This window comes from Neltuma alba, unplaced genomic scaffold (genome assembly GCF_004799145.2).
Source record: "Neltuma alba isolate B1F8T4 unplaced genomic scaffold, ASM479914v2 tig00010367_pilon, whole genome shotgun sequence".
Classification (NCBI taxonomy): domain Eukaryota; kingdom Viridiplantae; phylum Streptophyta; class Magnoliopsida; order Fabales; family Fabaceae; genus Neltuma; species Neltuma alba.
The window spans coordinates 35,215-47,280 of NW_021635273.1; the positions used below are offsets into that span (position 1 = coordinate 35,215).

General features: G+C 35.5%; 1 protein-coding gene across 1 annotated transcript; it reads right to left on the reverse strand.

Annotated features, from left to right (window-relative positions):
- Positions 1–5,383: 5,383 nt before the first annotated feature.
- On the reverse strand, positions 5,384–10,108 carry LOC114755988 (alkylated DNA repair protein ALKBH8 homolog). Its single transcript, XM_028944896.1, has 8 exons — positions 9,815–10,108; positions 8,349–8,450; positions 8,133–8,219; positions 7,074–7,199; positions 6,654–6,944; positions 6,420–6,485; positions 5,719–5,843; positions 5,384–5,560 (listed from the first exon to the last, which is right to left on the reverse strand). The coding sequence occupies exons 1-7, from the start codon at positions 10,106–10,108 to the stop codon at positions 5,787–5,789; spliced, it is 1,023 nt and encodes a 340-aa protein (XP_028800729.1). The 3' UTR covers positions 5,384–5,560; positions 5,719–5,786.
- Between the last annotated feature and the right edge of the window lie 1,958 nt (positions 10,109–12,066).

Genomic DNA, 12,066 nt, shown 5'->3' on the forward strand with positions numbered 1-12,066 from the left:
ATCTGCAATTTTTTTTCCCACTTCTCAATTATTAGCTTGTGGTTTCAAGTTATATTTTTGGTGGGACTGAAATGGTGATATGTTCTTGCATTCTTTTTCCAGGAATGACCTAAAGAGGATTACCTACCCTATGCAAATCGACCTGGTTATATTTTGTCCTCTGATATTGCCCGGTTCGTCGTATATGAATTTGAAAGGCATAACTTAAGGATTAGTAAACTTGGTTTGAACTTTGAAGTTAATGTTTTTTTCCTCTTTTTAATGCTTCTATGGTCCTTTCGCAGCGCAGTTATTTAAAACGGGAGACGTGAGCGTGGGAATGTGGGTACAGCAATTCAACTTGACGAAACCAGTGGAGTATTTGGATAAATTGCAGAGACAGGCAACCCCTCAGTGCTGCAACTTGAGATGATGATTAAGAAAACAGAGTGGCCATATTTTGAATTCAGAGAAAATCAAGTTTTGCAGTTATAGCCATCTATTGTATATACTGTGGAACTGGGATAGACCCACTGTATAAATATAGCCCCTTCCTTTTGAATTCGTTCTTATTGGCCCATCATTCAGTCATTCTTTTCTTTCCTATCATTTCCTCTTCTTTTTTTCTTGTGGTATCAAACGAGGGCTAAAGCCCAAAACTCAAACTAAACTAACTAAAACTCAAACCAAACTAACTGGGGACTTTCTCCCACGCTTTCTGCTTCCACTACTGCCCTGAGGTTGGTTGGGCAGACATCAAAAAACAAGGATTCAGAGATCCCTCTTTTTGCTAGCGTATCAGCGACTCTGTTACTTCCGCTTGGAATCGGTTGAATAACAAGCTCCCAATTGTACTTGAGCATATTCTGAATTTGTCTGATCATTAGACTGCTGGTGCTATAAGAGTTGTCGTCCAATACTAGATCAACAACAACTGCCGTATCAGATTCAATCACAATCTGCTTGAACCCAAATTGCCATGCAAAATAGAGTCCTTTATAGAAGCCCCATTCCTCTGCCTCTTGAGCGCTGCAGTTTCCAATCTTGTACGTAAAACCAGCTATCCATCTTCCAATGTGATCACGAAACACCCCTGCACATCCTGCCTGATTAGAAGTTTTAGCCATAGCTCCATCGACCTTAATCTTAATCCAGTTTGTTGGTGGAGGAGCCCACTTCCTATTGAGAGTAGTGTTAATTTTCTCTACAGGAGTGGGTAAAGATTCCTTAAGCGAATAGTTTTGCCAGATATTCAAAATCACCTCTGCTGGTTGTTGCGGCTTCTCAGAAGTTCCAGAAAAAATATTCTCATTCCTCCAGTTCCATAATTTCCAGATAGCTACGCCCCAAAGACATTTCCAATCACCAGTTCCAGATTTACCTAAGTTACTTGTCAGATTGAGCTCAAACCATTGTTTCAGAGAGTACCTGAAAAAAGGAACTAAGTACCTCTGTTGAAGCACCTCGATCCAGATCTTTCTAGCATAGTCACAATCTCTCAATATGTGCAAGAGAGTTTCTGTTTCAGCATTGCAATAAGGACAGCTGGCTGACACTGGAGACGAGCTGCTCCTCCAAGCATTTGTTGGGAGTCTATCGTTATAAGCTCTCCACAGGAACACTCGGATCCTCTCTACCCCTTCCCACTTCCATATACGTTTATAGATGGGATTATATTGACTAATGGGTTTCTTCTCAATCATAAAATAAGCACTCTTAATGCTAAATTTACTATTAGGAGTAGCATTCCACACCACAAGATCATTTCCTGCTTCCTCATAAGGCGGTAGACAACTGATTAGATGTTGGGGGGCATCATTATTTAAAACTTCCTCAACTTTCTGAAAGTCCCATCCTCCATTTAGAGTCCAATCTACAACAGTGGTTTCCATTTCCTTTTCTGTCAGCTCCTTCACACACATATGCTTTAATTCCTTATCTGGAAAGGGCCATTTATCATTGAAGAAATTGATGAGTTTCCCATTCCGTAACCTCCACCTGGTTCCTTCTTCAACCACATCTCTTTAATGACAAATAAACTTCCAGATCTTCGAGTCACCTTTCTGGAGAGTGAGCAGGTTTCCTTCGTCACGCAACATGTATCTATTGCTTAGAACTTCTATCCATAGATTCTTGCCACCCATTATTAAATTCCAAGCCAATTTTGCACCAGAAGCCAAGTTGACTGAAGCTAGACGTCTGAATCCAAGTCCCCCATACTCTTTAGGTCGGGTAAGCTGATTCCAACCTATCGGATGATAGACTTGTTCACCTTGCCTCTGCCCCTATATGAAGTTCCTTTGGAGCCATTGAAACCTCATCACAAATCTTTCTGGGGATTTGAGCAACTAACATTGGGTATATAGGTACAGAACTTATTACTGATTTTGATAAGGTAATTCTCCCTGCTATTGATAGGCTGTCAACTTTCCAAGTTGTCAATTTAGATTTCACCCTGTCAGTGACATATTGAAAGTTTTCTGTCTCTCTTCTTTTTCGCATTAAAGGGAAGCCCAAATATTTCCCAATATCATTAGAAATTTTCATTTGAGTAATTGCCTTAACTCTCTTCTTCAAATCACAAGGGACTTTAGGAGAGAAGAAAACAGAAGACTATGTATTAATCTTCTGACCCAAGGCTTGTGAGAATTCATCTAAACACTTCATCATACATAAAACTTGCTTTTCTGATGCTTCCCCAAAAAGTAGAAGATCATTTGGAAACATTAAGTGAGATATAGATGGCCCGACTCTACTCACCTTTATAGGTTTCCATGAATTATCATTCACTGCATCTATTATGATATGAGACAATCTGTCCATACACAAAACAAAGAGCAAAGGAGAGATAGGATCTCCTTGCCTCAATCATCTTTGCGGTATAAAATAGTCCGTTTGGGTCCCATTCCACAACACATTATAAGAGACAGAGACAGTCGTGATACATTCCATTACTAGAGTAATAAAGGCTTCCTCCAACCCAATGTCAACCAGCACTTGAGGCAGGAACTTCCATTCCATTTTATCACAAGCCTTTTCCATATCTATTTTCATTGCCAACAAACCTTTTTTTCCTTTTGCTCTCTTCATAATATGCACAATTTCCAGCCCAATTATAATATTGTCTTGTATATTCCTCCCTTTTATAAAGCTTGCTTGAAAGGGGGAGATAATTTCATCCATAATAGCTCTCAACCTGAAGGTGATAATCTTTGTTATGCATTTATAGTGCACTGAACACAAAGAAATAGGTCCTATCATTTCCTTTGGTTTTACATTGAGGGTTCATTTTTCTCGGATCAGTATCAAAATTCAAGCCCTGTAACTCAATTGATCTTTGATGAGACAAGCCTTAAGGCCGAGTCCAATTGCCTCACTACTCACTACTGTGGGTGTACACTGGATAATTTTGTGCAAGTCACTCTCTTTCAAAACCATAGTCAAAGCGATATGATGATTAAATTTACTTAACAATAATACTTTATTCTCTTTTTCATAAATTATTTTACATTTACGACTGCGCTTACTTAGGTGGCCCACGTCCCTAACAGCAATATATAGCAATATATAGCACTTAACAAAACAGCGATATGCAGCACTTAACAATTTTAGTTCAAAATTCACATTGCGAGTTTTAAATACATCAAATGTTAAATTGTAAAGTTAGATATATTGTGAGTTATCAGTAAATTAGTTTTTTTTTTGGTAATATCAATTTGGCCAAAAAAAGTTAAAAAAAAAAGGCAGTGCATGATACAGTTTGATACAGAAAATCAGTGGAGGCGTGCAAGATTATACTAAGTCATCTCTATATAAAGACGAGATGGAATTCTTCAACGTCGGGGATCCGATGGAAGTTTTGTATTTATAATTTAGGTGCATCAAACAACGATTTCTTTTCCTCTTATCTATAAATTCCATAGCTACCGCTCCTAATTTTGAGCACTACAATCTCAAATCAATTCTTATCATTTAAACTATTATAATCATCTAAACAGGTAATCACCTTAAACAATCTGACTAAAAAATATTTTATTTGATAGTAAGATTTGTTGATTTTTAATACTTATTGAATAATGATCAATTTAATGTATTCATGGTTTTTGGCGGTTTAGTTATAAATTAATATTTGTTTAGCTGATACTTAGCAATCTGCATCCATCATAAAATTTTAATGCATTATATAAGGAAAAGTATATGAGGAGATATTGTTATATGTTGAAGTGAATTCGTAAGATTTTTTTTTTTTAATTTTCAAATAATTTTTTGGCTTCAAAGGTATGAAGTATTTTCTTAATTGATACTGGGATAAAATAACTCCCTATTTATAAGCTTCCACAAAATCTACGTGCAAGGATCGCCCAAAATCTGTTTGCATTTATAGTTATATGGACCAAGGGTCTCTTTCACCATGTTCCATTTAGGAGTATATTATAAACTAATGTATGCCTTAATGCATACATCAATTAATTAATATTCTATATGAATTATGGTCCTTAAATTAATTTTAGAAAGGCTAATCTCCCCGCGCTATGCACGGGTAGTACATACTAGTTATCTTTAATAAGAAAAATACTCTTCTGATCCTTAATATAAGACTTATTTAACTAATTTGATTAAATTAAACAAATTAAATAAGTTAGTTAATTATAGAAAAACATGATATATTTTTCCTAAAACATCATAATCATCTTTCTTAATATCTTACATGCCTCTCCTACTTAGTTATGGTTGAGAGAATATCGATAAGAATAATTTAAAAAAAATTAATAAATATAAAAAATAAGTACCATATTTAAGATCAAAATCAATTGAATAATTAGATCCTATATTAAATACCAAAGAAATACATATGCATTGGGAAAAAAAAAACTTATGAAAAAAAATGAAAAGCTTAATTAATTGTACAATAAAGCAAAATATTAACAAGAGAGCCCTTCAATATAGAATCACAAATTATTTCTTCTTCCAATTCTTTTGATATGTTCGGATGCATGCAAAGCTATGTTAAACCATTTTGACAAAACAAAAAAGAAAAAAGAAGAAGAAGAAGAAGCTACGTTAAACCGACTTGACACATTGTGACTATTGATATAATTTGACTTTAAAAACAAAAATCCAAAAAAAAAAACAAGCTTTTTACTTTTCAGGTGATTTTGTTGAATCACAAATGATTTCTTCGAATCCTTTTTATAATACTCGTTTTGAAAAAGAGAGATTGAGGATGAGGAGTAATGTACTTTCTCCCCACGACGAGATCTAATCTCCATGGCAAAGTATAATTACTGGCAACTATTTGTATTTTGTACCAAGCTGAATGGCTCATCTGAAAGAACCTAAAATGAAGCTGCGCCAAGGTAAGGCTACAAAAGAAAAATAATTGAACTCCCAGACTAACTTCAGCTCTAGTAAATAAACAACTCCACATAAGTCGTAAAAAATAATATAAAATAAAAGGCTGATGCATCATAATCTTCCAGGCCAATTTGGAAAAAAGAAAAGCATGATGATCTTCAATCTTCTCAGTGCTGCAGTCTATCTGATATGCATGACAAACAAAATCAATCAGGAAGATGATTACCTGGATAAGGGCCGTAAAAAGGCATTATATAGAATTCAATGTATATCATCAGATCAGTGCAGACAAATAGACATGCTTAATCCACTAGATGATATGGTATTAGATGTATAAATAATACCAATAAGCCACAAATACATATTATAGTTCGGGTTATGCACCTTCTGGCCCGACAAAAACGATGCCCAACTTGTCAATTCCTCGCCAAATTTGGTAAAAGCCAACCTTCCTATCTTTGAGAGTCACAACATTGAGGAAATTCGCAATTGCAAGCACCTGTTCTGACCTGGTTCAAAAGTTTCGAACGAACAATTTTAACCCGAAAACTTGAATTCTAGAATAACACTAATTTATTACTAGTAACAGTTTATAGGCATCAACATTGCATCTCTAATGGTTCCAAACCTCTTTATGATAGCAACTAGTGACAATACTATAGTAAGACATAAACCGTGGGCATGGGCATATACATGAATTCCATATGTATTGGATAATTCTTGAAAAGGAACCATGCTTAGTGTTCTTGTATTATGCAACAAAGTGGGTTTTGAGGAATACAGATCAGACACATTAGTGTGGGGTAACTGATCATATTGACCAAAATAAAGGGGGAAAATACAACAGCAAATCAAACGGGACAGGGCATCACTTAGAAAGGAGAAAGTGACAAGCAAAGGGCAGCAATTGACATAACTTCTTAAGGTAATTCAGAAGACAGGATCAAAAGCCCTAACTGGTGGAAGTGGTTTACCACTAAATATCCTCCATCTTTCCTTGTGTTTATGATGCATAGATACTTTAAAAGGGGATTAACAAGTTGCTCTCAGGAAGACAAAAAGCCAAAAACAGGAGATCCACAAACCTTTCGAAAAGTAAGAGATACCCTTCTTGAAGCTCTTCTGATAACTCTTTCATTCACCTTGTCAATCTGTGGGAGTTAAAACCCTCATGGAATTATTTATAGACAAAATTATATGATCAAGGCACACCTAAAAGTATATTAAGAAAGGACGAGTGTTTCTGATCGATCTTCAAAGTTTCATGCTAATAAAAGGAGAAAGTTGTCATTATTAATCCAGAAATGACATTATCAAACCTTGTGGTGAGGAATGTAATGGTGCCATGCATATCGCGCTTCTCCAGACATCAGTAGCATAGATCGGGGGGGAAGATAGATAGCCTTCTGAATAAAATTTAGATCATCCTCTGGACTTTCCACTTTTGTGACAGTACCTGAGGCAACTCTAGGAACCCAATCACCATTTGCGTATCTCCTGAACTCCATTATACAAGGCCCAGCTAATGAAAGGCTGAAAATTAAATCTTCAAATGCAGAATGGGTGTCTATATGAGGGGACAAGCCCACACCAGAAGGGTACTCGTTTACCTGTATCATAATATTGACACTCAAAACGTCAGACATGAGTAGACAATATTAATATATAAAATAACCTAATGGTAACAACATACTTGTAATAAATATAAAATTCCATTAGTTCAGCAATACTTAGCTTACCGTAAGTTGGTCCAAAACTACATTTTCAGAATTCCTGAGAGTTGGGAATAATGAGATCCTTTCGAGTATGGGGAAAACAAATGATGGAAGTTCACCCAAGCGGTGCTTTGTATTAACATTCCTTGTCTGCACAGCCAAATAGAAGTGGACAGTAAAGCCTATGGCAATCAATATTATTCTTGTATTACTCAACATGGTATTTTGTCTTGAGTAGTACTTGAAACCTTTCAGGAAGGAAAAAATCACCAATTGAGCAAAAGAATCAGTCATCTGACTTGGAAGAAATCAGATTGTAATAATTTAGGGGCAATAACAACGACTAAATGAAAAGCATAACGGCATAGAAATTAGAAAAATAAATACATAAAACCGGATAATAGCACCAATATGATATTATGGTTGAACATGGAAATTAGTCCCACATAAAGAGGAGAAAGATCTTGCTTTTGTATTAGATAAATGACTGAAAGAATTTGATTAAATATTTAATATTTGTAGTAACGGTTTATAGATGGCATCTTGGGATGGACAGTGTTATGGCGGAATAGAGGCAAAGAAAAAAGAGATTTTGATGATCTTTATTTGGGCTATTGGACGTGAGATTATTTGAAGCAAAATGCACGTAGATACTCACTCTAGTCCTATATATAAGCTACAAATAACCAAATTACATAGATAAAAAAGTTGGTCAAAATTGGTTAAATTGAACGTGTAAAAAATGCAAGCTTTTTCCAAATATACCCTTATTCATGAAGAAATTGAGTGAGAGAGAGAGTGAGTGGGAAAAGAGATGAGAGAGAATAAGTGAGAAACAGACATGAGTGAGACATGTAATTAAAGGGGAGTAAAAATGGGAAAAAACGCATTAAATGTTCAGACATATTCAAAGTGTAACTTGTAAAAAGGACCAGATCCCTTTAAAAAATTGTAGTTTATAAAAAGGACCAGAGTGAGTATATTCTAAGCATACCAACCAATATAACGATGCACCAATTTTGATGAAAAAAAGTATTGGTGCATCGTGATTACAAAAAATTTACTATCAGGTTATAAACTTACATCATAACAAAACTCATAACCATAGTGTTGAACCCTTCTTTTGGAAAGATGATTCCAAGGTCTGCAGTCAACTTCTTGGAGCAATGCCTGGGAAGATGGAAAAGGACCATACTCATCATATGAGAATTAAATTAGGAATAGAAATATAACATTGAAAAAGAATTACAAATATGAAAAGAAAAACTATATTAAAGCTAAGGCAAAAAAACAGCTAACCTTCTCTTCTTTAGTACTAATGAAGTCATGCACAAGGTAAAGGCCTGGAATGCTAAGATCTGAGGCTGTGATAGACACAGGAACCAAGTTATTTACCTGACTCTAAACAAACATGTAAACTTATCAACAAACATGGATAATGAAGAAATCCATTGAAACAATCAACATTAAAAGGAAAATCATCTCCTCACACAAGTAATTTACCATTTATTCAAACAACTTTTTTCAACTTAAACATTCAATTAGGGATGACTAAATTTTCTCAAGTAACAAAATATGATAATAGACAGAACACATAATTATAAATAAAGTGATGTCTTTTCATATACACCTCAACGCAGCATAGTAACTGAATATTAATTCAGGATCCGTCTTTGGGCCTAGTTGAGAGATGGGGGTAAGATGGCTTTGGAAGGAATCCAAGGAAAAGCTTTCCAAAGCTCTTCAGGACATCAAATTAAGACACATTAAAGGAAACCAGAAAAAAATATGGAATTTAATTAAATGGAAACTAAGAAATAAGAGAAAAAAGAATCCTGTCTTGAAGGACACGACAATTTGTTGAAATTACAAGTGTGTGAAAATAGGTGATATTCAAGAGGATCGTATAAATCAAATTGGAAAGGAAGTTTGTGTTTCATCTCTTTGCTACAGAAAAGCTGAAGAAAATTTGACCTTCAATCACTTGATATTAATTAATCACTTAATATTAATTAGGCTCACAAAGTCAAGCAGATAGAAATTGACCACAATACTACTTGAGCATAACAACAAGAATGCCGACTATTACAGCAACAACATGTGCTTATAAGGACGATAATGTGCTCAGCCTTTATGATCAAAACAATATACTTTATTCACATTTCTTAAGACTTTGAAGTTGCCCAGCACAGCTGGAAGCTTAGAGAAATACCGATCAATATCCAAGTCAGCATGATTGGGAAAAACACTGCTCTAGTTTGGTTGAAAAACCCAAGGGCAATTGGTTCTGATAAGAAGAAACAAAAACTGTAATAGTCGGATCTAAATTGAGTTAGAATCATTCTGGCTTTAAGAAATAGTTGTGACTGATATATACAATTGGAAAAGAGAAAGATACAACTCTGAGCACATAAGAAGAGCAAAGTCTTCTTCCACTGAAGGATCTGATTATACTTTCATCCTTACAAGCTGTACCTCATATAGAAACTTGAAAATCCAGCTTCTAAGTTTTGTAGAATTGATAATTCTGTACATTAGAATTTCTCACACATTTGGAAAAAAGGCAAGTAATAATTACCTCTACATTCTATTCTTAGAAATGGAAGCCAGTGAATGAGCACATAGTTTTTGAAGCAACAAGGATTTTCCCTAAACCCCTCATATCCCTAAAGTTTTTCAGGTCAAGAATTTACATGAAAGATATCAATATCATTCCATCAATTTCAAAATAATTATTTACCACATTGCTTGAGAAGATCCAATACCTGTGAAATAGGCTGAAGCATCGAGTAACGAATATGTAAAGATCGGCCTCTGAGTTTGGAACACGGAATTCCATTTAACACCCTTAAGGCAGCTTGGGCAGACCTTTCTTCAGAAAAAGATACAATGACACGGGTACCACTCTCATCTGCTGCATAAACTCCCTTTACATCCCCAAATTCACTAAACACAGATGCGATAGCATCATGGGAAAGTCCCACAGCTGGGCCACAGTTTGCAACATAGAGGTTTGGACTCAATTCACCATCATTCTTAGGACGCACAAACCTTGCCATAGCCACTAATCTTTTATCACTCTTCAACTACAAAAATGGATAACTGAAGACTCAGTTCTAGTGGAGTCAAATGTACAATAAGGTTACAATGAATTGCAATAATCTAACAGCTATAAAATACTATACACAAACACCCAGCAAAACACTATTTTCAATAATGAGAAATGACTCAAGCAAAATACTGAACCACATAAAAGACAGACAAAACAAATATCACAATAGGTCTGCATTATATGGGTTAAAATCCAAACATTTGAAGATAAGACCCCCCATCCAAGTTGTGAATACATAGGGTTCTTATATATAGGCTTTAGTTCAGATTAATGTTGTTGGTCTGTTTCTTCTGGATGTATGTATTCATTAAAAAAAAAAAAAAGGGAAAATTTTCCATCAATTTTCTCATCTTGGTTGAGGAACATAAAAGCCAGCCTGAATGCTGATGTGCTATGAGTAGCAGTGTAGAAAGAGAAGCTTTTTTCTTCATAATAATTAAAATAAGGTGTCAGGTTATAATGCAGAATTACCCATTATGGGCTGTCGCAATGAACCAAACTGATCATCAAGTCCTCCTTTCAAAAGGAAAAACATGTAATGCATGCTTTGTATTAGAACTATCAAAGCAGGCTAGTCCATACTGGCTTGTCACAAGTAAGTGGGCTCAATTGCTCAAATTTACAAATCAAGCCTTTCTTAGTTTCTAGGTTTTTTGGTCTTCAACTATGTAAGACTATAGAATTTCATCGAAAGATAACCAATACAAAAAGTTATTCATTTCAAACTCCTTGACTAAGGTACAAAAAGTTCATTTGCTTCACTAAAGTTTCTTACCATCAACATGAATTCAACAAACTCAACAAGTTGGTTTTCAAGGACTTGATGCAACAGGGAACTATTTTGCTAGTCACACATAGTTGTGACTTGCCTCTTGCAGGCTCTTGGGGAAAGAGGGGGAAAAGGGGAGGGGTCGCACTAAAACTTAAGTTTGATGACATCAAATCAATAAATTTATTTCATTTTTCAGCTACGATCAAAATCGGTTAAAATGGCCACTTTTAGTCGTTCTACATATTGGGCTTATCTTGGACAACATAGGAAGCTACTGCACCAAAAAAAATTTTTAAAAAAAAAAACTATATTGTTACGTCTCAGGATCCACAACCTATATATTTTCCATCTTATGTTCAACTCAAAGTTCTTCAATTTTTAAGTTTTAGGAGCTCATCTATCACATGTGCTTTGACCTATATCTAAATATAGCTACTCCGAAATGGTTGGTAAACGCCGTTAGATAGGTTGAATGCCAATTAGCACGTCGAAATGAGGACTTCGATCCTAGGACATACAGTTTCTGACGCCAAGTAAATCAAAGCTGGCAATTGAACAGACCCGCAGGTTTCATCCACCTAGGCATTCATAATCATCCTTCATGAGCAACCAACTCAGGACAGGCGCCAAGCAGCAATAATGCAAATATCATCCACCAGAACATTGCCACCAGCCAATTCTTATCTCATATTTCATAAACCCAGACTCAACAGTGGGGAGAAGGTGGATACTAACAGCGGTGCAGAGAACAACGTCCAAATCGCCGACCAGCTAACACGGTGGCGCTGCGGATGCAGGTGGCTAGCGTTCCTCTAGGATAGTGTTGGTGTTGGGATCGGGCGTCGCCGTTCGCGGGCGCTGAGGCTGAGCGACGCCAATGAGGTTGGGGCGTTAGTGGGAAGCGCGGGATGGCGGAGGGGAGGGCAAACAGACACAATTCTCCAGGCCTAACTTCGCATTCTTCACAATCAATTAAATTTTATTAATAAAATCAATTATTAGACGAGAATATTTCTAAAAAGAAATTTAAATTTTATTAGTCTAACTAATTTTTTTGCCCTTATAATCTAACTAATTTAAACTATATTTTTTAATAATTAGTAAGTCATCAAAGAAAATAATAACTTCATTTC

Coding starts and splice junctions, on each gene's coding strand:
- LOC114755988 (XM_028944896.1), bottom strand. CDS start 10,108: ATGGCAAGGTTTGTGCGTCCTAAGAATGATGGTGAATTGAGTCCAAAC. Junction 8,451..9,814: donor TGCTTCAGCCTATTTCACAG/GTATTGGATCTT, acceptor ATGTTTGTTTAG/AGTCAGGTAAATAACTTGGT. Junction 8,220..8,348: donor TTAGTACTAAAGAAGAGAAG/GTTAGCTGTTTT, acceptor CCATCTTCCCAG/GCATTGCTCCAAGAAGTTGA.